This window comes from Mustela lutreola, chromosome 8 (genome assembly GCF_030435805.1).
Source record: "Mustela lutreola isolate mMusLut2 chromosome 8, mMusLut2.pri, whole genome shotgun sequence".
Classification (NCBI taxonomy): domain Eukaryota; kingdom Metazoa; phylum Chordata; class Mammalia; order Carnivora; family Mustelidae; genus Mustela; species Mustela lutreola.
Window position 1 is genome coordinate 141,469,593 of NC_081297.1, and position 27,404 is coordinate 141,496,996.

The window sequence follows — 27,404 nt, forward strand, 5'->3', positions numbered from 1 at the left end:
GACAGCCCGATGCGGGGCTCGATCCCAGGACCCTGGGATCATGACCTGAGCCGAAGGCAGAGGCTTTAACCCACTGAGCCACCCAGGCGCCCCTGTCCCGGAGTTCTTTGAGAGGTTCCAGAGGGAGAGCGGTGACCGCGATCGCCCAGCAGGAGGGCTGCGCGGTGTCTGGCCCTCGGGCGGGCGGGGGCGCGTCTGGGGGCGGAGCCGCCGCTGGGTGGGGCGCCAGGCCCCCGCTCCCGGCGGTGGCGGCGGCGGCGGTGGCAGCGGGCGGGGACCGAAGCCAGCGGGACGCCCGCACCCGCGCCCGCGGCCGGCCCACAGCGAGGGGGGCGGGCGGCGGTGAGTAGGCGGCGGCCGGGCCGGGCCGGGCCGCGCGGGCGGCGGCTGCTCGGGCAGGTCCGGGCAGCGCCGGGCCGGGAGCTGCGAGCCCAGCCGGGACCCCGCGCCGGAGCCGGAGCGCGGACACCGAGGCCGCGGCCCCGCCTCCTCCCCACCCTGCGCCCGCCGCCCGCGGGTCGGCGCCTACAGCTCGGAGCGGCGCAGGAGTCGGAGCTGGAGCCGCCGCCGGAAACCGGACGGAGCCGGGTCCGGGGGTGAAGCCCGATCCCGGCGGCGCCCGGAGCGGGTCCCGAGCCCCGCGCGGCTCATGGCGGGGCCGCGGGGCGCGCTGCTGGCCTGGTGCCGCCGCCAGTGCGAGGGCTACCGCGGCGTGGACATCCGCGACCTGAGCAGCTCCTTCCGGGACGGCCTGGCCTTCTGCGCCATCCTGCACCGGCACCGGCCGGACCTGCTGTGAGTGTCGGGGGTGGGGGAGAGGAGGGGGGAGGTCGGGCGAGCCGGGGCGCCGGGGGGCGCGGGCCAAAGCTGGGGACCCCCGCCCCCCTCAGTGACGCGGAGCCCGGGCTGTGGGAGGCGCCGCCCCCCGGAGACCGAGACGCCCACCCTGACGACGGGCCCTCAACGACTCGCTTGGGTCACCGAGCGCCCGTCCCCCGGGGGACCCCTCCCCCACGAGGCCCCGCCCCTGCCCACTGGGACACTGAACCTGCCCCCCATACTGGTCCATGCACCGAGGGCCCTGGCCCCGCCCACAGGGCGCCGATTTCCGCCAAAGGGACACCTAGCGCTCCTTGGGGACCGTGGGCCTTTCCCGCACGACGGTGCTCTCAAACAGGCGCACTGAGCAGCCTCCTCCTCGCGAGGCATTGAGGCCCGTCCCTCTGTGTGCGTGTGGGGGGGGTCCTCTTGCTGTCTTCTCTGATTCCCCCATGTGGACTGGTCTCCAGGGCGCTAGCATGGTGCCTGACACAGAGGAGATATTAGGTTAATAGTGGTTGGATGAATGGATAGACACCCCCTGCCTACCTCTCACCCCAGTTAGGATACGAACCTGCCCCCCAAATGTGTGCCCCACAGCCCTGCGGTCCTCAGTGGGCCACGGAGACTGAGTGAAGGGTCCCAAGGTCTGACTGACAGCCAGAGCCCCCCCCCCCCCACCGTGTCTCCCTGTGTGAAATGGGCCCTTCTCACCCCCAGCTACCCAAACAAGTTCTCTTGGAAAATTTTATTCAGACCCCAGAGCAGTGGACTTGGGGCTTCTCTCTCAGCTCCCCCGCCGTGGGCTCTGGAACCTCTCACTCATTCACTCATTCATCCAACACAGACTGAAAATTAAGCGGGGGCCCACCATTCCTTGGGTGCCTGTCTCATTTGCAACTTGAGACTCAGAGACCTGGTCCTTGCCTCTCTTGCCAACAGTGCCCCCGACAGGGCTCCCCAAGCCTGGCTGGGTCTGCGGTCTTTGGGGGTCTATACTGTGTGCTAGCATGTCTGGGTGCTGGGGCGGGCTCTGTGTGGGGCCGTGGAGGAGAGGGTTTTGGAGGATGTGGCTGCAGAAGAGAAGGGGACAAGGTGGAGACATTTCCTGGGCTTCCACCTGCTGTGGGGCAGGTCACCGGCACGGGATGGGGATAGGACAGCCCCGGAGTGGGAGATGGAAGAATGGAGAAGGGTGCCCAGGTTGGACCCCTGCTTTGGAGCAGAGGGCTCAAGGGGTGTTCTGTTTCGCCTGGGGAAGCAGGCAGTGAGGCAGGAGGCCGGAGGCAGGGGACAGGGCCAGTGTTTGAAGGGACCCCCGTGTCCAGCTAAGGGGATCAGTGGGCCTGAGCTCACCAGGCTGTTTGGCTTCGTTCAGCTCCTTCGTGTTCTAGATGTGCGACCTGGGGTCAATCACTGGGCCCCTGCAGACATCAGTTTCCTCATCTGGTCAGTGGGGTTAATAATAGGATCTAGGCCACAGAACTGTTGTGAGGGTTATATGAGGCAACGAGCATTCAATTAACCTGAGTTATTGTAAGTTGTGTGATTAGACAGTCGGGTGTGATGAGTGTATGTTAGCCCTTTCTTTATTCAGCAGTATTTACAGAGTGGCTGCTGTGTGCTGGGCCTGGCACGGTAATGGAGAGAGCAGGAGCCGGGTGCTGCTGGAGGAAAGGGTGGTCCCGCGGCTGGAGGGGGCCACCTGAGCCGAGCCCTGGGAGGGAGCACTGCTGGGGCCCATGGCTCAGGGCAGGGAGGACTGGGAGAGGCCGATGGCCCTGGAGCTACTAGCCCATTGTACAGAAGACAGACTGAGGCCCAGCTGCCACAGGAGGCATAGGGAGGCTCTCTATGAGGGCGGGGACAGTGGCAAGAATCATCTGAAGAGGTTCAAGCTGTTGGAGCTGGGGCCTCACCTCTGCTGGAGGGGTGGGGTTTGCCAAGCTGGAGGGCCTGGTTCATTGTTTGCTGGCCCTCCCACCCCCAATCCAGGCCTGTTTAAGCTCCCTTGAGGGCAGCGACCATATGGGTTTCATTTTTGTGTACTTCATCTCCCCCAGGGCCAAACAGAACTTCCCCGGCTTTTGAAAACTCTCAGAAAATATCTGTGTTACCAAAGCCCAGATGTCCATTAGGGACAGGGATGGGGGAGGGGAAGAAGCTGCAGGAAAAACCAGTGTCTCTGGGGTTTTTGCAGTTTTCACACTGTTTCTGGAATTTATTCATTCAATCCACATTTGTTGAGCACTTACTAAGTACCAGGAATTACATAGGGTGTTGGGGGCACTGGCGAACAAAACGTGACACCCAGCCTTCCAGAACACTGCCGGGGAGACTGAAATTATCTGCTGAGAGAAGTTGCCTTTGTCTCCTTTGGTCTCCAAACTAGCCTTTGTTGGGGCTGGGCTTGGTCCCCTCATCTGTTCACAGTGTCACAGACCAGGAAGCTGAGGTTTAGAGACTAAATAACTTGCCTGTGGTCACACTCTTGGGCAGTGGCAAAGCGAGAGGGCTTAGGGTCCCAGCTTCGGGTGAGGTAGGGGCGGGGGTGGTGGTGGGGGTGTGTGTGGAGTGGGGAGGGAAGCAGCTTGACCAGAGGTGGCAAAAGGGCTCATACTTAGTCAGCTCCTCTGTCCCAGTCCATCCAGCCTTGGGGCACCTCCCTCTAGGGTTCTCAGGCTACCGTTTCCTGCTTCTGCCCACCATTCCTACCTGGACCATTCCTGGAGCAGTGTGGGGGCAGGAGGAGGGCAGCGAGGCCTGCCCTTCCCCAAGCCCAGACTCAACCAGCCCTCCCCACCAACCTGGCGGTGGGTGCTAGAGCTCCTCCCAACTGACATATGGGAAGATGAAGGCAGAGAAGACTGCCGGCCTGTCTAAGGGCGCACAGCCAGGCCTGGAAGAGCAGAGGCTGAGACCCTGACCTTGGACTCCGTTCTGCCTGCTCAGGCCTCTGGGCCCTCCAACGATGTGGGAGGGTCAAGGCTTCAGTTTGCAGCCATAGAAGGGCAAGGCGTTGGCTGGGTGCACCCAGCAGGCTGCCAAGCCAGAAAGCTACCTTCAGGCACTTGAGCAGCCTGTAGCACTGGGGTGGGGGGAAGGGGGTAGGGGACTAAGGGTGAGGGTAGGGGGTTAGGGGATGGGGGTGTTCGTGGTAAATAGAGCCAGGAGGGGAGTCAGCTATCTCTGGCTGGGGTTCCCCGCAGCAGGCTCTGCTGCCTCTCACCTGTCCCAGCTTAGACACTGGGAAACCCTTTACTGCTCCCCCAAGGAAAGCGGGCCCCAGCCGAGCTGGTTGGCCAGAGGGTTAGTGTCCGTAGCTCTAGAATATGTACAATTGCCAGTCGGTTTCAAACTTGTTCCTTCTGTTCTTAGCCCCATTAAACAACATTCGTCTCTGCGCTGGGCTGGGGATTGGGCAAATCGGTAACCCGGCTTCTCTGGGTTTCTGATATGCACTGGAAGAGCCAGAAATGCGGATTCTCAGGGCTAAGTGTCTTCCCCTGTCTGGGTCTCAGTGTTCCCATCTGTGAAATGGGGTCAGTACCTCCCAGGAGAGTTGCCATGAGAACAGACTCCCGGTAGGAGCTCAGCACGGCGCCCAGTGTGAGGTCAGCAATCCGGGACCGTCCCTGTCATTACAAACCTTAGTCCTGGTCTCAGTCTTGTCTCTGCCGCTGACTCAGGACCTGGCTTTCTGGCTGCTGGAGAGAAGGGATCTTAAACTTGAAAGCTTGGACTTGAGTCCCGCCCCTTCAGAGTGATTTCGAGCCTCTGCGAGGATGCCTCAGGGGGCCCTGAGCTCATGCTCCTTCCTGCACCTGGCAGACCCGGCTTGTTGCCTCAGTTTCCTCGTGGGCCGTCCACAGACCCCTCCCCCAAGCCTGCTGAGGCCCACGCAGGCTGGGATGAGGTCAGCTCCTTTCCTCCCAGACTCCACACCCCTGCCCCAGTCACCTCCTCAGTGTTCCTCCCTCCCTTTACCTCTTGCAGAGATTTTGACTCGCTTTCCAAGGACAATGTCTTCGAGAATAACCGTTTGGTGAGTCCCCAGACAGAGGGAAGCCTTGGAGGCTGTGAGTGCGTGTTGGGCGGGGCGAGGGGGCAGGGGTGTTGCAGAGTAGGAGCTGAGGCCAGAAGCTGCTTTGCACTGGGGCCTTGGCTGCCCCTCTCCCCATCCCCCTCTTCCTTCTGGCTCCTTTGTGCCTGGAACACCAGCCCACCCCTTCCCCGGAGTCACCCTGTGGCGCCAGGGCTGAGGGAAGCCCCTAGACCTGGACCCTTCATCCCACTGCTGGAAGCTGGGCCTCTGCTATGGGCCACTCACCCTAAGCCTGCCTCCTCCTCTTCTCCCTGTTCTGACTGTTTTTGCACCCATTCCTGCACCTTCCCCACCCCTGCACCTGCTCCCCTTGCCCACCCCTGCCTCTACCCCCCCACCTTTCCCCACCCCCACTCCTACCCTTGCCTGCCCCCCACCCCTACACCTGCCCTCACCCCAGGCCTTTGAAGTGGCCGAGAAGGAGTTGGGGATCCCCGCTCTCCTGGACCCCAGTGACATGGTCTCCATGAGTGTCCCCGACTGCCTCAGCATCATGACCTACGTGTCCCAGTATTACCACCACTTCGCCAGCCCCGGCCAAGGTGAGAGGGGGCAGAGCTGTTCTGGGAGGCCGGCACTGGGGGTGGGGCTGGGAGGTGCCTGGCTGGGTTCTGAGCTCCTCAGCCCAGGAGGCAGCATGGCCTTTATTCACTGGATCATTCATTTAGTCCTCATAATACCTAGCGAGGAAGACAGCACTGTGCTGGGCCCCCGGGGGTGCAGCTGGGGCCTTCGCTGCGCTTGTGCCACCCACAGTCTTACTGGCACAAAGCCCAAAACCCATCACTGAAGGAAATACTTGTAGGGAGACAAAGCGGGCAAGTTCCCCTCTGGCGCCCACCCCCTCACTTCCTGTGTACAGACACTTCCCTGGGGCTTTTCCCCCAAAGCCAGCGAGTGGCCCTGTGGGGCTGTGGTGCAGCGGTCTTCCCCAGAAATGACCTTCAAGGTCTGAGAACTGAGAGGCTGGGGAGCGGGCGGAGGCATTGAGGGAGCCACAGGGCGCTTCTCTGCTCTGAGTCAGGTCACTGGGTGGCTCCTGAGCCTCCCGCCTGGGGCATCCTTCTGCAGGAATCTTTCTTGGGGATCTCCTTCTGCAGAGAAGAAATGGGTCCAGAGGGGAAGCAAGAAGGTCAAGGTCACGCCACAGGAAAGCTGAATGGTGGGGCCAGAATTCAGGTGTCCTGACACCTGTGCTGGGTCCCTGGGGGCCTTACCGCTACCCTGTCCCTTTTCGGTCCTCCCTCCTGCCTTGGCTCTCTACCTGTGGACAGTCTCCGCCTGTCTCTTTAAGAAAACGTGTTCTATAAAGTCATTTTTTTCTTATTAAGGGCAAAACATGCTTACTATAGAACATGTAGAACATAGCAAAGAGCATAAAAATTAAGATAATCTGTTACCTGCCCCCCCCAGTGATACAGGTCAGTATTATAGTTGAACAAATAACATTATATGTGTGTGTGTTTTTTTTTTTTTAAGATTTTACTAATTTATTTGTCAGAGAGAGAGAGAGAACAAGCAGAGGAAGGAGCAGAGGGAGAGGAGGAAGCAGACTCCCCACTGAGCAGGGAGCTCCATGCAGGACTCGATCCCAGGACCCTGGGATCATGACCTGAGCTGAAAGCAGATACTTAATGGACTGAGCCACCTAGGCATCCCACATTATGAGTGTTTTTTTTTTTTTTTTTTTAAAGATTTTATTTATTTCACACAGAGAGCACAAGTAGGCAGAGCAGCAGGCAGAGGGAGAGGGAGAAGCAGGCTCTTCACTGCGCAGGGAGCCCGATGCGGGGCTCAATCCCAGGACCTTGAGACCATTACCCAAGCCAAAGGCAGCCAATTAACTGACTGAGCCACCCAGGCACCCCACACATTATGTGTTCTAACAGAAAACAAAAATGAAAGTATTTCCCATCCGCTGATTCTTTGGTGAGAGGCAGTAAGGTGGAAATTAAGAGCATAGGCTGCTGTTGACTGTCTGGGTAACAGTGGGCCACCGTGGTCACCTGTCTGCCTCAGTTTCTCCTTTGTGATGCTTTGAAGAACAGTGCCCACCTCTTAGGGTTGATGTGAGGCATAAGCGAAGAGATGTGAACCTGTGTCTGGCCCTTACTTAGGACTCAGGGTTAACATTATTATGACTTCTTTATTTCATTGGTTAGAATGTAGCTTGCTTACCTAGAATCATGGTTCAGTCTTACCTTCAGGAGGGTTGCCTGTCTCCAAACCCTGATCTCTTCCAACCCACCCTTTTTGGAGGGCCTACCCTTCCGGGGGCCTGTGAGGTGGGAGGGTTGGGGAGGGGCCCCCACAGTACTGTTGATGGTGCCCGCTCTGTTCCTGGGTCCTTGCAGGGCACCCTGGAATGAGGGTGGCCCTGGTGGGCCCAGCTTCTCTAGCCGTGCCGGGGAGGAGGGGGCACCCCCTGGGCTTGCGGGGGTTCTTATTGATAAAGGTACAGTCTGTGCTTCTCATACAACTTGGCTTCTAAATACGAACCGTTTGTATTCTGCCTGCTGTTCCGCCAAAGGAAACAGCAGCAGTGCGTTCCCACCCCGGAGGCAGAGCTGGCTGTTAGACTCCCCCAGATGGTCCTGTTCTGTGCTTTCTGGGCCACTAGAAGGATTTCAAGGGCAATTTAAACCAGACTTGAGTTTCCCTGGACTGGGTGGCTCTGAAGCCTGACCCTGGCTAAGACACAGCACTGTGCTGTGTTCGCTTGCGCCAGGCTCCATGGTGCCCGTGACCCTGGGCCCAGCAGCTGACCCTGCCCTCCAGGAGCCACAGCATGGTCTGGAACCAGAGTGAGTGAAGGACGCCCAGCGGCTGTGTGAAATCGGCCATCACAGGGGCAGGGCTACTGTTACCTGAATAAAGTCCAGCTTTTTGTTTTTGTTTTTGTTTTTGGGTAGGCTATGTGCCCAAGCTGGGGCCCAGCGTGGGGCCTGAACTCACAGCCCTGAGATCACAGCCTGAGCTGAGATCAAGAGTTGGGCGCTTACCACCCCCCAAGTCCAGCTTCTTAGTGGGGCCCCTGAGGGTCTCTCCCCACTTAACCTTGAGCCACTCATTGCCCCAGCTGTGGGCATACTGAATTTTTTGTGTTTTGAATATATCTCATTCCTTCTGCACTCAGCCTTTCTCCCTGGTGATCCTCTAACCCCACACTCTATTTTCTGCTCCACGTCTTCCACTCACAAACATTCTTTCCTACCCATCCTCTAATCTTCACATTTTGCCTCCTCTATGCAGCCTGCCCTGATTTACCCCAGGTGTTCTGGTGGCCTCCTGCCCTGTGGTGAACACAGGTCATAGGTGTTCATATGACAGGTCATATGACAGGTGACTCTGGTCATAATATTTGGATCACTCTTCCCTTTTCCCCTGCAGACCATCTGTGTCCGGTTCCCAGCTACATAACCCCGGCACCTGGTCCTTACTCATTTAACAAATATTTATTGAGCCTCTACCATGTGCCAGGAACTGTGCTAGGTGCTGGGGAGAGAGCCGAGAATAGGAGGGAGAGAGCGAGCGAGCACAGATGAAGAGGTAGTATAGTTTCAAGGGAGTCCAGTGAAGGAGACAAAACAATGGTGTAAAAAGCAGCGGGAAGGTGAAGTGGCTGTTCCAGGTGAGTGGTCACGGAGGACCTCTCTGAGGAGGTGACATTTGAGCTAAACCTTGAATGAGGAGAAGAAGGAGGCCATTTGAAGATCTGGGAAGGAATGTTCCAGGCCAGGGCTAGCAGGGGGCCCGTGTGCTTCAGGAGGGGATGGGGACAGAAGGACGGCGGGAGTGGTCCTTGATGACAAGGTCCTGAGCTTCCACAATTTCTGGCTATGACTCATCACACACATTCCCATCAGAGGCCAAGTTCATGCACATGTGTGTCCCTGAAACAAGTTTCAGGAAACGATTCTTCCCCTTACAACATGTGACACACGCAGGGGTGCCTGGTTGGCTCAGTAGGTAGAGCGTGCGACTCTTGGGGTCGTGAGTTCAAGCCCCACGTTGGGCGGAGGGCTTCCTTAAAAAAAAAAGACAACACAACCCCTTGTGATGCGTGAAGATATTTTCTCTTTCACCTTTTAAATGTGTTGCTTGTAACCACTAAATGGATTTCAGGGTCCACTAACTAGTTTGGTAAATGATATTTTAGACGACAGTAGGGAACTTGGATTTTATTCCTAAAATCATCGAACAGTAATATTGGGGTCTATGGCTTTCTGGATTTTCATTTTTTAGTTTGATCACTGGGGACACAGGAGGTGCTGCGTGAATATTTGCTGAAGTAATAAGGGAGCGAGTGGGGTCTCCGAGGGGGCTCGTGGGCTGGGGTGGCTGAGTTTCTTCTGCTGTGAGGGAGAGCAGCCACACCAGCAACCACAACAGCCACACCAAAACACCTGTTTTCCCGAACCTTCCGGCCAGCACCACGTGGTTTCTCGCTTTTCCTTCCCTCCCATCCCCTTACGCTGGTGGGAAGGAAGCTGCTGGTCCTGCCACATGCTGGGCACCTCCTTCCATGACTGTACTGTTGGCCTCAGCCTTTCCATCACTCCTGTGTGGCTGGACTCACGGCCCTACTTTATGGAGGTTCGGGGAGGTTAAGCAGCCTGCCCTTGGCACTTGGCTTGGAAGGGGAGGTGTCTTCTGCCCTGTGAGGAGGGGGGAGCCAGCTCTGGTCCTGGCTGTTGAATGCTCTCCCCAAAAGCCATAGCTGTGGAGTTCAAGTGGTAGGCCGACTGGGGGCCTTCTTGGCCCCGGGGGTCTCCACCTTTCTTAGGGTCTCTTTCCTGTTTCTTGGCAGCTGGTGTCTCATCACCTGGAAAGGCCCAGGCACCCTCCTCCCCGCCCTCCGAAGCACCTACTCCAGCAGAACCAGGAGACAGGGCTCAGGTAGGCAGGTGCCCAGGGGCTGCGGGGACAGGCTGTGTGGGTACCCTTGCAGTGTTCATTCTAGGTCCTTTCCCCTTGGCTTCGGAAGTAGAGCCTCAGTGGCAAGGGTGGCTGAGGGGACATGGGCCAGATTCTGGCCCCATTCTGTGGGCAGGGGGCTCCATTCTTTTCTCTGGGGCTTGGGGCGAGATCAAGAGCTTCCAGGCCTGGGAAGGGGGGCATTGGACAGTCTGTCGCATTGACTTTGTCACCCTGGCCTTGACTTGACTGGATTTACACATGGAGTGTAGCAAATATTCCCCTTGATTCCTGTGCACACAGAGCTTTCAGCTTCCCCGCATGATTCTGTTCTGTCCTCTCAACAACCCTGGGAGGTGGGCGGTAGGAGTCCTGAGAGAGAGATGAGAATCCCGAGGGTCATTTGTCCAAGGCCAGTGCCCCGCCCCAAGATGCTGAGAGGACAGACTCCAGCCCTTCATATCGGGGTAGCATGTCGCAGGGTGCAGAGGGCTTTTCCCACCTGCTCCCCCGCTTGTCCTTGCTGGAGGAGCTCCTGAGGGCCGGGGATCCTGGCCGGTGTGGGTGCCCAGTGACGTGGGGCTGACACAGGCAGGGGTCAGAGGAGTTCATCGGCAGGTGGGAACCTAAGGTCCAGAGATGTGAGCAGCTTGCTCTGGGTCGCAGAGCTTGGAAGTGGAGGACCTGGGATTTAAACCCACTGCAGCTCTAGGAGGGGAGGCAGAGAAGGCAGATGAGGTGGGCGTAAAAGGAGGTCACCCGTCAGGGGCCGACGACCTACAGGGATGGCAGAGGGGCAGGGAGGTTATACAGCCAGGAGCCGTCTGGGGCAGAGAGGGCCCCAGAAACTGGAAGTCAGGACTTTTGTTTCCATTCTGACTCAGTGACCTTGAGCAAGTCTTTCCCCTCTGCTCTGGGCTTCAGTTTCCTCATCCGCAAAGTGGCGACTGCGTCCCTTCCTCTGCTGCCCTGGGGCTCCTGGGGCTCCGATGACGTGCATTAGCACCGTGGAGCTCGTGTGCACTCGGGGGAGAGTGGGTGCTAGAGGGGGAGGGGGCTGTTCTAGAGCAGGGAGCTTGGTGAGCACAGCCCCACGCCCCTCTGCTCACCCCGTTCCCTGCAGGGCGAGGAGCTGTCATCGGGCAGCCTGTCTGAGCAAGGTGCCCAGCGGACCCCCAGCAGCACATGCGCCGCCTGCCAGCAGCATGTGCACCTGGTCCAGCGCTCTCTGGTCGAGGGCAAGCTCTACCACCGCCACTGCTTCCGGTGAGTGGCTGTGGGAGCAGGATGGGGAGGATGGGGGGCGAGCCCCACCTAACACCCTATTACCAAGGAAGGGAGCTTCTGTGGACTCAGCATCACTGTCTGCCAGGCACACTACGGGGCCCTTCCTTCCAGAGCATCGTGCTTATCAACCCATTTTACTGATGAGCCAACTGAGGCTTAGTGAGGGGAGAAGCCTCGTCAGTCGTGGGATCAGAGGAGCTGAGCTCAGGGGTTCTACCTCCTGCCCCAAGCTCTCTGAGGCGAATGACCTCATGAGATTAAGGAGCTGCTTTAGAAGCCCTTGAAAATAGAAAGGATTTTTTTTAAAAATTAAAATAACAGCTTGCTTTCCATGTGTGGCTCCCACAAGAAGCCAGGTTTAAAGAAAATGGAATGAGAGACAGGGAAAAGACAAATAACTTAGAACATGTCTGAAAACCTTTTTTTTGGTAAAGATTTTATTTATTTATTTGACAGACGGAGATCACAAGTAGGCAGAGAAGCAGGTGGGGGTGGGTGGGTAAGTAGGCTCCCCGCTGAGCAGAGAGCCTGATGCGGGGCTTGATCCCAGGACCCTGGGATCACGACCTGAGCTGAAGGCAGAGGCTTTAACCCACTGAGCCACCCAGGCGCCCCTGAAAACATTTTTATAAGAGATTTTATTTCTTTGAGAGAGAGCGTGAGCAAGAGAGAGTGTGAGAGAGCAGGAGCAGGAGCAGGGGGCGGTGACAGGGAGGAGATGCAGGTTCCCCACTGAGCGGGGAGCCTCCTGCAGGGATCCCGGGATCATGACCTGAGCCGAAAGCAGACACTTAACTGACTAATGTGCCCCTGAAAACATTTTATGTGTTGCGAAAAAGCAATCAGAAAATAAATAGTTGGGGCGCCTGGGTGGCTCAGTCGTTAAGTGTCTGTCTTCGGCTCAGGTCATGATCCCAGGGTTGTGGGATCAAGCCCCGCATCGGGCTCCCTGCTCCTCGGGAAGCCTGCTTCTCCCTCTCTCTCTGCCGCCTCCCCTGTTTGTGTTCCCTCTCTCGCTGTGTCTCTCTCTGTCAAATAAATAAATAAAATCTTTAAAAAAGAAAAGAAAAGAAATAGTCAAGGGAAGCCAGCAACTGAGTTCCAACATGCATTAGATTGTAGGTTAGTGTGTGTCTGTGTGTCTGTCTGTGTCTCTGTGTGTGTGGGTGTCTGTGGGTGTCGGTGTGTGTCTATGGGTGTGGGTGTGAGTGCAGGGTGGCCAGGCCTGGAACCCCAGGGGCCTGACTGCAGACCTGAGGGGTCACAGCCCAAGCAGGGGCACCATTGTACTAACACTGACATCTGGCCACGAGGACAACGTTTTAAGGACTTTTTCCAGGGACCCCCAGTAAAAAAATGCCTTGGACCCTGTGAGCAGTTGTGAATACAGACCGGAATAAGGCCCCGTGGAAACAGACACACAACAGGAATTAGAATTTCCTGGAAAAACAGCATATTCTTTCTTGTGCAAGACATTCTGTTTCATACAAAACAACACCAAAACACCTTGCTTGGTTGACAACCTGAGCTGCCGGTGGCCGACCGCCTCAGCACTGGCTCGTCCCCCCGCGCAGGGGCAAACCTTTGCTTCCTCTTGCAGCACAAACCAGAGGCTGTTTCACAATTTATGTTGCTTGATTTCATGTGATTTTATTGTTCTGTACTTCTGGCAGTTACATTTGCCTCCTCCTGTGGGAAGGCCCGGGTGCAGGATCTGGGCGGGCAGCTGGGAGGAGGGCGGGCCGGAACAGCCCTTGGGGAGGAGGAGCCAGTGTCCCCGGCGCCCGTTGAAGCCCCCTCCCCACCTTCTCCCTGGCAGGTGTCGGCAGTGCTCCAGCACCCTGCTCCCTGGGGCTTACGAAAGTGGGCCTGAGGAAGGCACCTTCGTGTGCGCGGAGCACTGTGCCAGGCTGGGCCCCGGGGGGCGGTCAGGGGCCACGTCCGGGCCCCCTCTGCAGCCAAAGCAGCAGCAACTTGCAGAAGAGGTCAAGGATGTGGACGGAGGCGGTGTGGGTCGTAGTGTGCCCGCAGGGGCTGAGGCGGATGTCCCCAAGGCCAGCCCCGAGGCCCGGCCCCAGATCCCCACCAAGCCCCGGCTTCCAAGCAAAGCACAGGAGCTGGGCAGCAGCTCCCCAGCCAGCCGCCCCACGCCTGCCCCGAGGAAGGCCCCGGAGAGCCCAGCCCTGACGCCCCCCACACCCCGGCCCCGGTCCAGCCTGCAGCACGAGAACTTGGCAGAACAGGGTGGCAGCAGCGGCCTAGTAAATGGTGAGCACGGGTCTGAGGTGGGGGGGCACTTGCTGGGGTGCGTCTCGTGTTTAAATGTATGTGTGGTTGGGAGTATCTGTGTGTCTGTGTTCTCTGAGCCTTGTTCAGTGCAAACACACACCGGGGAGCGGGTGCTGCTCTGAGCCCAGGACCCAGCTGGGCCCTGGGGACAGATTCTGTTCAGGCCTGTTTGTGCCTTCAAGGCCCTACCAGTCTTAGCTGGGAGACAAGCACAGACAGGGATGTCCATAGAATGTGGAAGTCTGTTAAGACAGGGGAAGCAGAGGCTACTGTGGGTTTCACGGAGGACACTCGGGGGGTCAGGGGAGGCTTTGAGCAGGAGGTGACAGTGGGGCTGGGCTAAGTTCAGGCAGTGTTTCCTGTCCACGTCGGGGAAGTGTCCAAGGGACACTTGGGTTCCCTTTCTTGGCTAAAATGCCTATGGTGTGTCCGGGTATCCTGGCCTTGCGCACGTGACCATTACCTGTCACCTTTCGTGCTTATCTAATCGCCCCAAGTGCTGGGAGGTACAAGGCGGGGGCGGGGAGTTCACCACGGCCACCTACAGTCCCGGCTCTGCCAGGAGGGCACGCCGCGGCTCGCTGGTGCCCACAGCTGCCCATGAAGAAGGCCTGTCTCACTCTCCTTTCCTATCTAGGAAGGTTGCATGAACCCCCCGTCCCCAAGCCGAGAGGGACACCCAAGCTGTCAGAAAGGTAGGCTGGCTCGGAGAGGATTTCCTGTGATGGAGGCCCTCATGCTGGGCATGGGGGTGCCGCTGGCGTCTGGCGGGTGGGCAAGGCTTCCGTGGGCACCTGACTCACCAGCACACCGTCCCAAGGTCGTGCAAAGCTCATTCTGAGTAGGTGACAGCAGGGCTGAGTGCTGTGCCCACATCTCCTTCCCCGAGGCTCCCCTGGGGTCCCCTACTCCTGTGGGGAGTAGTCCTGGTAGAGACAGGGCCCCTGGAGCCCCTTGACCTCTCCCTGCCCCCGCTGCTCTGTGACACGGGACACCTAGGCCTCCCTCACGGAGCTGTTGTGAGAACTGGCAGCTGAGTCAAGAAAGACCTCAAAAAGCTCCGTCCGCTGTGTGCCTGGCCCAGGCCCTCCAGCCTGGGACCCTGCATCCTGTGCGTGGACAGCTGTTTCCAGCTGTTCTGGAGCTGTTCTTCCCCTGTGTGGTCTCTGAGGGGGAGAGTGGGCCCCAGCTGTGGCACTAGTTAATGCTCCATCAGCACTAACCCTTGTGAAGATTCCTGTCCCAGTGAATGGCTATGGTGAGGGGACAGGTGACTTTCTCAGCCTCACACAGAGAGCCCCTGTGCCTCCTTTCCTGGGCCGGGCTGATGGAGGCTGAGGGTTCACTCTCTCTGGGCCTTATGGGGCCCCGCTGGGTTGTGACCGTAACAGTCCACTTTAGCCTTGAGCCCAGACTGACCCCTCTGGACTCGGGGAAACGCGGGCAGTTTCTCATCCACTTTCTTTGAAATGGACTTAAAACTATCCAGGGACAGGAGGAGGCTGCCTGCCTCCCCCCCGCCCACCGCCAATGGTGTCTGCCTCTTCCCACCTCCCTCCAGGACACCAGCCCCCAGAAAAGACCCCCCATGGATCACACTGGTGCAGGCAGAGCCCAGGAAGAAGCCAGCCCCCCTCCCCCCGAGCAGCAGCCCTGGACCTCCGAGCCGGGAAGGCAGGCGGGTGGTGAATGGCGGCACGGAGGAGAGCCAGGGCCAGGAGGAGCAGAGCCAGGTGCCAGTGGGCCCGGAGCCCAAGCCCTACAACCCCTTTGAGGAGGAGGAGGAGGAGGAGTCCCCAGCGGCACCCAGTCCGGCCGCGGGCCCTGCCCTGGCCCACTCGGCGGAGGTCACCCCCAAGTCCCTGCATCCCTGGTACGGCATCACCCCCACCAGCAGCCCCAAGACGAAGAAGCGCCCCGCGCCCCGTGCACCCAGCGCATCCCCGCTCGGTGAGTGCCATCTCCTGGAGCTTTCCTGATGAAGCTCTGGGCTGGGGGGGCCGGGGTCAGCTCTGGGCTGGGGACCGCTGTGTGGCGGTGGGGGGGTTCCTGCCAGGTCAGGTGCCATGTGGGTCCTCTCAGCTAATTCGAGAGCACACCTGCGGGCTGGGTAGCATGCACCTGTCTCGTGGGTGAAGCAGCAGGCCCAGAGAGGGCAGGGGATTTGCCCGAGGCCATGGAGTGCTGGAGTGGTAGAGGCAGGATTCGACAGGACAGGAAGGAGGCCGGGGGCTCCACACTCTGCACTCCCAGCCCTCCGTAGCCCTCCTCACAGTGAGGTGTCGTGAGGATCCAGTGTGTGTCCCACTGCTGAGGGGCTCAGCACTGCCGCGGTTTGCTTCAGGCCTGACTAGTCACTACTCTCCTGTCGCCGGGCACCATGGGCCATGACATGCCTGTGTGTGACCTTGAGCAGGTCCTTTCCTCTCTCGGCCTTCAGCGTCCCCATCTGGAGGACGGCGGTGGCGGGTCAGCCTCGGGGCGCTGTGCCTCCCTCCACCTAGCATGCCCTCTTATCCAGGCTCTGTGTGCTTCTTTTTTTTTTTAAAGATTTATTTATCTGGGTGCCTGGATGGCTGAGTGGGTTAAGCAACTGTCTTTGGCTCAGGTCATGGTCCCAGAGTCCTGGGATTGAGTCCCGCATCGGGCTCCCAGCTCCACGGGGAGTCTGCTTCTCCCTCTGACCTTCTCCCCTCTCATGCTCTCTCTCACTTTCTCACTCTCAAGTAAATAAAGAAAATCTTAAAAAAAAATTATTTATCTATTTGAGAGAGAGAGACAGGGAAAGAAAGAAAGAGAGAGAGAGAGGTGGGGGAGGGGCAGAGAGCGAAGCAGCCTCCCTCCTGAGCATGGAGCCGGATGCGGAGCTCCATCCCACCAGCCTGAGATCAGGACCTGAGCCGAAATCAAGAGTCAGACGCTCACTGATTGAGCCACCCAGGCGCCCCTCGTTGTAGGTTTTGTCTGTCACCATCCTGGGGGCTTCTTAGGCCTTAAGGCTGGTCACCTTCCATCATGGCTGGTGTACGGCTGCCTCCAGGACCTCAGCAGGAGCCCCTCGGACAGGGGGTCTGAGAGCGCATGAGAGATGCCTGGAAGCAGGTGCTCAGGTGGCCCCTGCTGGAACCCCCGGGGTCTTGTAGCTACGGCGGGTGGGCAGCAGTGGGACGCCGAGTAACGAGTCCCACAGGGCTGTGTCTGCCCCAGCCCTTCCCGGCCAGCCGAGTGCCTGCCCTCTGAGCCTGCTGCCTCATCTGGAAAACACAGACGGCAAGGCTTCGAAGCATGGTGTCTCCGTCACCCACAGGATCAAAGCGGCATAGGGCAGCGCCCGGCCAGGCCCGGCGGCTGCTTCGAGGCCTTCCAGTTCCTCCCCTGTCCCGCCAGGCCGAGGCCCAGGACGGGCCAGCCCGGACTCTGTGTGTCCTCCCCTCCCCTGCAGCCTCGCCTCCTCCACTGGGTTTGGCATTGGATCAGATCAGACACGGGAGGGGAAGTGGAGGCAGGGAGGGAACCCAGGACTACAGACGTGCCCCGAGGTGGCGCCCCGGGTCTCAAAGTGTGGGGGCCGAAGGCTGATGATTTGGCGGCTGCGGACCTTGGTCCCATCATGCCCTCGCTGTTCTCTGGGCCTCAGCCTGTGGGCACATGGAAACTCCCTGCGGAGAGGGGAGGGCGGTAGGTGAGGCTGTGCCTCCTTGCAGGGCGCTCACATGCTTACTTGTTCGTTCAGCTTTGCACACCGCCCGCCTGTCACACTCAGAGCCGCCTTCCGCGACCCCGTCGCCGGCCCTCAGCGTGGAGAGCCTGTCCTCCGAGAGCTCCAGCCAGACCCCCTCTGGGGAGCTTCTGGAGCCACCAGCTGTGCCCAAGAGCTCCTCAGAGCCTGCAGTCCATGCCCCCGGCACCCCTGGGACCTCTGCCAGCCTCTCCACCCACTCCTCCCTATCCTCCTCTGGGGAACTGGTGCAGCCCAGCGCAGACCAGATACCTCAGGCTGGCCCTGGCCTTGCCCCCAGCACGAGGGGCAGCCCGGGTCCCCAGCCCGCCAAGCCCTGCAGTGGCGCGGCCCCCACCCCTCTCTTGCTGGTTGGAGACAAGAGCCCCGTGCCTTCCCCGGGAACCTCGTCCCCGCAGCTCCAAGTAAAGGTGAGTCCTCCTTCCCCTTGCTAAGAGCCGCTGGCCTGTCTGGTCTCAGGGCAGGAATGTCCAGGGTTTTCCATCTTTGCTGGCGTCTGACTTGGCTGTGTCTTCCTGCCCATTTGTGGCTCCACTCACTGAGGCACGCATTCATCCGTCCGTCCTCCCTCCCATTGAGTCACCCGTCCACCTGCTTAACCCTTTATATAGTGATGCACCTGGTCACCTGTTTACTTGCCCATCCCACATACGTGCCCGTCGGGGATCCAGTCCCCCAGCCACCATCCAACTCCACATCCTTCTGTCCACCTCTCTGTTCACAAGGCTTGTTTATGCCAGAGGGCCCCCCCACCCAGGCCTCCTGGCACTCCATCTCCTCTCGGGGGCAGAGGGGACTGGGGTACCCATCTCAAGGAGCTTGTTCTCCAGGTGACCTTTGTGGCTCTTCGTGTCATTGCTTCTCAGTCCCGTGCCAGGAACCGGGGGTTGTCAGGGGTCAGGACACTCCTCTGGGCATCTGGTTCCCAAGGGCCTCTCTTGTAGCCACAGTCCTTTTGGGCCACCTGGTACTGATTGTCCGCATCTGTGCACGCTCTGCAGCCCTTGAGGGCCCAGGGCTCGTGCAGCCCAGCTCAGGTGGGGTGGCTGTAGTCTCGGGCTGATGGACCTGACGGGGGATCAGTCTGGGGAGCAGGCTGAGCTATGGGTCTAGCTCCTACCTTTCAGACATCTCCCTTGCCCCGGCCTGGCCTGCACCCTCCTGTCCAGCTCTGCCACCTGCCTGCTGTGTGACCTTGAGAAGGTCCTGCCCCTTCTGGGGGCCTCAGTCTGCTCTGAGGAGGCCCAGGGTTCCCTGGTGGTGGCAGGTTGGGCAAGAGATCAACTTTGGACACCCTTCCCTCTACCGTCAGGCAGCGCCTTTTAAATATCATTTTTCTGTCCTGGGTGTGTGCCCTGGGTGGCTTGACAGAGTCTGTGGTGAAAGGCTGAGAACCCTTGGGGACCTTGGGTGCCTCGGGCTGTTTAACACCCTGCTGGGTCCCCTATGGGTGCTGCCCTATGGGAACCAACCTCTGTCTCCCTGCCCTGCCTGGACTCAGGCCCTCGTACTTATGCTTCAGAAACCCCAGGGCAGCCACTGCCAGCCTGAAGGATTCTTTCCATGGGCTGGTGCGTGTAGGTGAGCAGGGCTCCGCCAGCCTCCCTCACCTGCTTAGGAGAAGGTTGAGTGAACACTCCTGGGAGCACTGCTGGCCTTGAGTGAGACCTTTCCTTGGGGCCCATCACCACATCTCTGTGTCGGACGAGCTGGAAAATGCCGTTGGAGGACATTTTGCCCGCATGGCGGCGAGGCCCAGTCCCAGGGCTGGGGCTATCTGGCTGTGCTTGCCTCAGAGGGGGCGGGGTCTCTGCGGAAAGCTGGACCAAGCAGGGCTGGGGGGGTGGGGCTTGCAGTGGGGGGGAAACAGACGGGAGGGGTGTTTCCTGGACAGGAAGGAAGGAAGCTACTCTTTTCCTCCATCTCCTGGCCAGATGGAAGGTGGGATCCCACTTTCATACTTCCTGGCAGGGTGACCCAGGCCAGGAGCTTCCTTTCTCTCCCTGAGCCTGAGAGTCCCTGCTTGAGAGCGGGGGTTGTGAGGCCTGAGTGAGCGAGCATAACTGTCTGGCCCTAAACTCCACGTCCTGACCACTGCCTCTGGTACTAGATGGCTGTCCTGGCCCTAGCTTGGGCTCTTAGGAAGTGCATGACCTTGAACCAATTAATTAACCTCTCTGGCCTTGAGTATACTCAGCTATAAAACGGGCATTACAGTACCCATTTTGCTTGGGAGAACAAGAATGTCTAAAGGGACCCAGTGTAGGATGGGAGGTGGGAGGTCCTTGGAAATGAGATGTTTGTCGAATGCCCCAGTGGACCAGAGACGGAGTGCTGGGAGGGTCTCTCTCTCTCTCTCTCTCTCTCTGCCTGGGCTGCCTCCTCCCAGGCTCCAGGCCCCAGTCCCATTTAGTCAGGCTGCCCAGGCGGGGGTGGGGGTGTCTCACTGCCCCCTCACCAGACTTATCCTTTGCCATTCTCCTTGCCTTTAGTCTTCTTGCAAGGAGAACCCTTTTAACCGGAAGGCATCACCCACAGCATCCCCAACCACAAAGAAGACCACCAAGGGATCCAAGCCGGCCAGGCCGCCGGCCCCAGGACACGGTTTCCCGCTCATCAAGCGTAAGGTACTGGCCGGCAGTCCACAGGCGCTCGGCTGCCTCAGGTGTAGGGAGGGTTTAACTTGCAGCCAGCGGGATTTTGAGCAGACTGACATTTCACTTGTTACTAATAATAGTTCAAGCATCAAAGCACTCACATGATACACTTTGAGTTAAACAGATTAGAGTGTTCTCCAGTGATATCCTTTCTGGAATGGCAGAGGAGGGGGAGGGGATGCCAAAGGAGGCAGGAGGTTGATCCTCCCTCTGGGTGTGCCTTTTCCCGGCTGGGGCCAGGGGCCTGGAGGGGTAGGGGCGCTCTCTACAGTGGCCCTTCCCCGCACCGGGGTCCTGCACCTGGCCGGGCTCGGGTGTGGGAATGGGCAGGCCAGTGCTGGCCCAAAGAATGGCAAAACTCCTGGCAGCGGACAGGTGGGAGGGATGGGCCGTTCTTCCGGTGACCGGGGCGTTGTCGGGCAGGTCCAGGCCGACCAGTACATCCCCGAGGAGGACATCCACGGAGAGATGGACACGATCGAGCGCCAGCTGGATGCCCTGGAACACCGTGGAGTCCTACTGGAGGAGAAGCTGCGGGGCGGAGTGAACGGTGTGGTGTGGGGAGCTGCTGGGAGGGCCTGGTGGGGGGGCGAGGCTTGGGGGGGCGGGACCTTCCCTCCACCGGGGGCTCCTTTGAGGGCTGCAAGTCCTGCCAGCCCTGGCCTCAGTGGGCTTCTGGCTTCCAGAGGGCCGCGAGGATGACATGCTGGTGGACTGGTTCAAGCTCATCCACGAGAAGCATCTGCTGGTGCGGCGGGAGTCCGAGCTCATCTATGTGTGAGTGCAGACCCCTCGGCCGTCTGCTCCCCCGGAATCCGTGGAGTTCAGCATGGATATCTTTCCTGCCTTCCCTCCTCTGACCGCCTGGGGCAGGGAAGCTGTGCGAGGGGCGGGGCGGGGCGGGCGGCGGGGGCGGGGCTTCCTCTGAGGGGCGGGGCTAACACCTGGCTGTACCCACCCTCCAGTTTCAAGCAGCAGAACCTGGAGCAGCGCCAGGCGGACGTAGAGTATGAGCTCCGGTGCCTCCTTAACAAGCCAGGTGAGCGTAGCGCCACGCGCTCCTCTGGCACCTGCCAGGGGCTGTGACATTGACTAGTGGGCCCAGTTCTTACCCTCGCGGCTGGGGAGGAGACAGAACCCCAATGGGGACGCATAGGCCAGCTCTGGGAACAGGGCCCCGCCGCGGGGAGAGGTCCAGAAGGTGCTGTCTGGGTCATAGCAGGTGATAAATAGGCTTGAATGATGGCAGGAGCAGAAACAGCGTGGCCAGTGTGGGGGTGTGGTCTCCTGTGGCATCAGGGATGACAGGCTTGCAGAGAGTGCCAGGCCCAGGACCAGACTGACATGTTTTGGCTTCTCCCTCTCTTGGAACTTGGGGGTAGATGGGTCCCCAGTGGGGAGAGCCTTCAGGCTCCAGGGCCCCAGGCTGCCCCAAATGAGTCAGTGACAACAGAGGCACCTCGGGGTTCATGGCTATGAGGCCAGAGCGTGGTCAGACTTTAGCAGTGGTGGGAGAGAAGGTGGAAGGATCCAATGTACAGTGTGGCTCAGAAGGACTCTGGGGGTGCAGGGCGGGATGGGCTCAGAATGGTGGAGCTGCGGCTGGAGGGGTTGGGTGTGGAGTCGTATCATCCCGTGTTCTGCGGGGTTCTGCCACAAATGTGTTCAAGGCAGGGGACAGGGTGGGGTTGGGGTAAGGGGGAGCTAGGCAGGTTTCTTAGCCTCACTGAGCCTTAGTGGATTTAGGTGTAAGACAGGGCGAAAGTACCCACCCTGTAGGGAATTCCTGGAACAGGAGATAGAGGATGTGGCAACACCTGGTGCCCCCGAAGGGGCTGGTGGTTGATGGTTATTACGTGACTGAGGTGGGGTCTGTGGCCCTGATGTGTAGTTGAGCCACAGCTGGGGTCTGTGGCCCTGATGTGTAGTTGAGCCACAGCTGGGCAGAGAGACCACAGGAGCCAGGCTTTTGACTACTTCCTCTGCCTGGACAGTGGGTCTCACTGTATCCATTTCACAGATGAGGAAATGGAGAACCAGAGGTTGAGTCTTGCCCATTGGTGGTGGCACTGGGCTTCTCATCCCTGCCTCTGACTTGGCCTGTCCCAGCTCACACACCCCCTCCTGCCTGCTGGGACAGTGGCCCTGTCTCTTCACTGACTAGAGAACTTGGGAGGCAGGATAAGACCCAGAGGCAGACGTGTCTCTGGAAGCCATTCCACTGTCCCCTGTGAGTCATTCCTACATCTGGAGGCCGGGCACGGCCCCCATGCAGAGAGCGCCACAGCGACGCCATGTGGCTGGAGTTGGTGCAGTCCCCTGTACCCCAGGCCAGCCTGGCCCTGGGTTTATTATGTGGCTTCTCCAGCCTCCTCTGTGATGGCTGCATGTCCTGGGCTTGTCATCCTGTCCCTGAAGTTGCTTTTGCATGGTGAGGCTGGTTTATAAGGCCCCAGGTCGGTTAGGGACCCATAAGATACCATAAGGGCTGTAGCTTGGGGCTGTCAGGCTACCCAGGATTAAAGGCTGGCTCCACCGTTGCTGTGTGACACTGGCTAAGGCCCTAACTTCCCTGAGCCTCAGTTTCCCCATATAGTATAGGGATAGGACCTCCCCAGGCCCCATATTTGGGAAGTAGCCGAAGGATGTGAATTGGGATGATGACTCCCATGCTGTCCCCAGAACTGTGCTGGGCCACCTGCTCCTGAGCTCTGGCAAGGTGAGGTGTAAGGACATTGGAACAGGACTGGGGGGGCTCAAGATAGGGAGGCCTGTGGTGGCAGATGGCGTGGAGGGAAGGCTGGGTGTGGACACCCTTCCCCTGGGAGCCTGTGGGCTGGGTGCAAGGGAAACGAGGGTGCACGTGGGCCCTTGGATGGTCCCGTGGGGTGGCTAGGGGTCTCGAGAGGAGGCTGGTGGGGCAGCAGGTATAGGATACGTCAGGGACACCCCCTTGCTGGGCTCACCACCCCCAGGGTCCTGTCTCCTCTAATATGCCTTCCTGTATGGCATTTTATTAAGGTTCCAATATACCTTGGGTTACCTTGTTTCTACTGTGTAAAGACCCCTGGGGTCCCCTATTATCTCCCAAGCTCTGCCCCGTCTGGCCAGCCCACCCTTGGAGGCTCTCAGTAGGCCTGGCCTGAATCCTGCCTCCTCCAAGAAGCCACCTGGTGAACATTCATTGAATCAATAAATGAATGAGCAGAAGCAGGAGCCTCTTTGGCCACAGCTGGTCTCCGTTCGCAGAACATGTGTCGTGCTCGCCCTCCTGGAGCCCCCTTGAAGAGTTTTTCAGTAGGCAGCCTAGTATCCTCGGTCTCTTAACCTTCATTTCGCCCCAAAACTTGTCACCACCCCCCAGGTGGTCCCTTCCTTCGTGTCCTCGCAGGACTCAGCATGAGCTGGTCTACAGCCACCTAAGCAGTCAGGTGTTGTTCCCTGGCTTCCTGGGAAGGCAGGAGGGTTTCCCCCTCGCTCAGTTCCCCAACTTTTCTCCTCGGGCAGAAAAGGACTGGACGGACGAGGACCGGGGCCGAGAGAAGGTGCTGATGCAGGAGCTCATGGCTCTCATCGAGCAGCGCAATGCCATCGTCAACTGCCTGGACGAGGACCGGCAGAGGTGAGGGAGGGGGTGGGGCTCCCCCACTCTGGGGAGTCGGGGGGTCCTTGCAGGAGGGGCTCAGCGATCCCAGCACACCCTCCCTTAACTTGGGGGGAAGGACTCGGGCTGGAAGGGACTGAGAGAATATCCGGTCCTTTCTCCTCGGGGACACCGGGCTTCCCTTTCTCATTTCAGGGAGGAGGAGGAAGATAAGATGTTGGAAGCCATGATCAGGAGGAAAGGTGAGGCCCCTCCTGGCTCTCTGGTCCACCCGAATCTTGGGAGGGCAGCCAGGGCAGAGGGTCAGAGCCGGAGCTCCAGGGATGGTATGTGCAGGCTCTTGGCCTCTCTCTTGAAGAGAGGGCCATGTGTGGTGAGGCAGGCCAGCCTAGAGCCAGGAGTGCTGTGGCCTGGGCTGAGAGAGTGGGCTAGAGGGAGGGCTCGGTGGGCGAGGAACCCTGTGCCAGGGCGGTTGCCTGAAGCCAGGAGTTCCTCCTTGACATCTGCATCTGATCTTGGAGAAGTTTGTGGGCTAGGGGCACCTGTGGCTGAGTCAGTGAAACCTCTGACTCTTGGTTTCAGCTCTGGTTATGATCTCATGGTGGTGGGTCGAGCCCTGTGTCTGGCTCTGTGCTTAGCGGGGAGTCTACTTGGGGATTCTCTCCCTCTGCCCTCCCCCCCCCCCACTCTGGGTGCTTGCGCATGCTCGTTCTCTCTCTTGCTCTCAAATAAATAAATCTTTAAAAAAAAAAAAATTTGTGCGCCCAAATAGCCGTGCCTACTGGAGACGGTGCCCAGAATAGCTAAAAGAGCACTGGCCTGGGAGTCAGGAGACCTGCTCTCATCTTGGTCCCACCAGGGACTCATATTGTGGCCATGTGGTTTGGTCTGGACTCTAGTCAGTCTGCTCAGGCCCCTCGTCTGCCGCAGGGGGGTGCTGAGTGTCTAGGGATGGCGTCCTCACCCTGGGCCTGGCCCCTGCAGAGAACTCAGCTGGCCTTAAGTCCATTCCAAAGGCCCACAGTTGCCCATAGCTACCTCGTGAAAAGTAGGGGTGAGGCTGATATTTTTGGGGTTCCTTCCAGCTCTGTCAGTGTCCATGTTGTGGCACCCAGAGCTGTGAACAGTGGCTTAGGGAAGCGGGGCCTTTTCACGATAAACCTGTACTGTGTTTCCAAGCTCCAGATGGCTTTCATGGTCATTTATTTCTGGATCCTTGCCAAAACACTGGGACAGAGGCACAGTTCCCATCCTGCAGGTTCACAAAGCTGAGGTGACATGTCCAAGACCCCAGACGAGATGGAGGAACGGAGCTGGGCCTTCGTCACTGCTCCTGGCCCACCCCGATGTACTCCCCTTCCCACATGCTGAGTGCACCCCTTTCTCTTCTGCAGAGTTCCAGAAGGAGGCTGAACCCGAGGGCAAGAAGAAGGGGAAGTTCAAGACCATGAAGGTGCTGAAGCTGCTAGGAAACAAGCGGGATACCAAGAGCAAGTCCCTGGGGGACAAGAGCTAACAGCGAGGGCAGCCAGCTGGGACTTTCCCCTTCTCCTGGCGCACACAGGAGGAGCTGTGCTCCGCTGCGGGGGGCACCCTGCTTCCCATCAGGATCAGTCCTGGGGAAAGATGGCTCCCGGGGAGGGGGGCCTCTGGGTGACAGCCTCTCCCTCCTCAGGGTCCTCTGGCTGCTTTGGGCCAAAGAATTTTCTTCCCTTTTCTCGGGGCTGCAGGCAGCTGTGGGTCAGCCCTGCTCGGTCTGGTTCTGATGATTCCAGATGCTGGGATGGACCCAAGGAGCAAGGAGGGAGGAGCAGGGGCGTAGCACCCCTGCCTTGCATCCTACCCACCACCACCTGCCAGGATGGGCAGCCCCTGGGTCCCTCTTCCCCTCTGTACCATGTCCAGATGGGATTCTTAGCAGTCAGAGTTCTGACCCGAAGGTCCTTCTACCCATGTGGTCGGCCCGTGGTGGACCTCTGGCCCAGGTCTCCTGCCTTCAGAGCCCTGCTGCTCTTGGCAGGCCAGCAAGCCTGGCTTGGCCACACCGGCTTCTTCCCACCCCAGCCCTGGCTCCGAGTCCCTATTTTCCTTTCCAGTGCAGGTGGCCCCGAATCTGTTTCTCCTCACTCAGGAGCTCTATTTATGAAGTCTAATTAAGTTCGAGCTTGTTACTCTGTCCTCAGACACGAATGGGCCTGATGGACAAATTCTTCCCTCTGTCCCTCAGACCTCTAGCAGGTGCTTCTCTCATCTCCCCTCGGTCCATGGGAAACCTCGCCTCCCAGGAACTGGAGCTGGGTGGGTGCCCTGGAGCTGAGTCCCCAGAGAGGGCCTCTGGGTGACAGGCCCTAGTGGCAGTTCTGGTCCCCAAGCATTAGCGGAGGGAGCTGTGTGCTTCACGGAACACACGGTAGTCTGACTCCTCCTTCAGACTTGCCCGGCTGCCCTGGGCTGATCTTGGGTGTCTTCCTGGGTGCGGTCATCACCTTTCTGTCTCCTCACACCTGACTGTTGTCCGTTCTCTCCCGACTTGTTCCCCCAAAGGACTGATGGCCACTCACCGCACTGTGATGGCCATGGGAGAGGAGGAGCCGATGGGGACAACGGGCTTGTGTCCAGCAGCCCTCAGTCAAAGCACTGTTGCTATAAGCTATCTCTGGGGCTCTCTGGGGCACTCTAGGGCCTCCTCCCTCAGCACACCTCTGGGGAAAGTATGGACTGTATTAACTCCTGAGGATTTTCCTCACCAACAATAAATGGAGACAACCTCAGTTGCCAGTGCCCCCGAGCCTTGGGCACTTTGCCCTTAGCTGGCTCTGCCTTCTTCCCTGCCTCCGCCATGTCCCGTGGTCAGGCATCTCTGGTCGCCTAAGAGGGGCAAGTGGGGTATCCACAGCCGGGGACCTTGGCCCCCAGGGCCTGGTGGTGGGCAGGACTCTTCCTCTGCCGGGAGTGGTGGCTCCTGTGCCTGCACAGCCCCTGGGGTCTCCTTCCAAACATGCCTGTTGATCAGAAGCTGCTCACCAACTCCAAAGACTTTTAGGGGCCTGGTGGGTCACATACGTGACGAGGCTGTGTGTAACCCAAGGGGTGGCTCTGTCAGGCTGTCTTGGTGGCTGAGACTCAGGTAGTGGGGACTGAGGTGAACAAGGTTGTTTGTCCCAGCTCTTAAGGGGCAAGTTCTTCCTTCCTTAAGTCAACCGTAGCCTGTGGGAATGTGGGCCCAGTGTGGCCAGACCTTTCCATTTTTCAAAAGAAGCTGGAAATCCAGATTGTGTGTGTGTGTGATTTGTAAATATTAGCAACTAGTCTGCATTTAAATCAAGGGTAGGCTGTGTTGTCACGGGTGGGCCAAAGGTGTCCTGGGGTTCTCCAGTTTGCTGTTTTGGGGCTACGTGAGGGGGCCTTTGGGGTGGAGGACAGCTGTCCTTATCATGGTATACCCTCTGTGCTCAGGTTCTGGAGGGTATGTGGACACAGGCTTCCCACAGAAATGTTCCAGAGCCAGCCCTTCCTTGAGCTCCCCCTTCCGCTAACCTGTCTGAGGCTGTGGAGCCATCTTTGTTCGGCTACCGGAAACTTGGGTCATGTGGCCTGTAGGATTATACGAATCCCTCCAGGTGGAAGTGTTGGTTGAATTTTCCAAACTGTTTTGATGTATGGGGACAGGAAAGTGACAAGAGTCCTGGAGAGTGCAGGGCTTGTGGTTGTCAGAAGATGTGAGGACTTTGTGTGGTTGGTGGTGCCTCCAAAGGCTTCTGAGGTGGGGCATCACCCTTGAGCCGTGGGAGCTAAGGCCATGGTCCTACTCGGGCTCCCAGTGCACAGGCTGGAATCAAAGCTCCCAAGCCAGGCTCCTTTGGTCTAGCTCTCGCCTACCCTTGTGTTTCTGTGGGCTGTGGGGTTCATGGAAAGCCCGAGAACTAACATCTTATCCTGAATGACCTTGGTGACAGTGTCTTGGGGAGCCTTAGGCTTCACACAGGG

At 58.9% G+C, this 27,404-nt stretch overlaps 1 protein-coding gene across 1 annotated transcript; it reads left to right on the forward strand.

Annotated features, from left to right (window-relative positions):
• The first annotated feature begins 266 nt into the window (after positions 1–266).
• MICALL1 (MICAL like 1) lies at positions 267–26,687 on the forward strand. Its single transcript, XM_059186933.1, has 16 exons — positions 267–795; positions 4,816–4,864; positions 5,325–5,466; positions 9,735–9,823; positions 10,965–11,107; positions 12,948–13,396; positions 14,055–14,112; positions 14,979–15,367; positions 17,151–17,566; positions 19,649–19,783; positions 20,237–20,363; positions 20,500–20,590; positions 20,779–20,852; positions 23,321–23,435; positions 23,613–23,659; positions 24,812–26,687. Exons 1-16 carry the CDS (start codon positions 650–652, stop codon positions 24,931–24,933), a joined length of 2,592 nt encoding a protein of 863 aa, XP_059042916.1. The 5' UTR covers positions 267–649; the 3' UTR covers positions 24,934–26,687.
• Positions 26,688–27,404: the final 717 nt, after the last annotated feature.

What these genes read in the sequence shown, in the direction of transcription:
- MICALL1 (XM_059186933.1), top strand. Translation starts at nt 650, where the DNA reads ATGGCGGGGCCGCGGGGCGCGCTGCTGGCCTGGTGCCGCCGCCAGTGC. An exon ending in CAGCAGCGGCCTAGTAAATG is followed by an intron (nt 13,397 to 14,054) that starts GTGAGCACGGGT and finishes TTTCCTATCTAG; the next exon opens with GAAGGTTGCATGAACCCCCC. An exon ending in GCTGCGGGGCGGAGTGAACG is followed by an intron (nt 20,364 to 20,499) that starts GTGTGGTGTGGG and finishes TCTGGCTTCCAG; the next exon opens with AGGGCCGCGAGGATGACATG.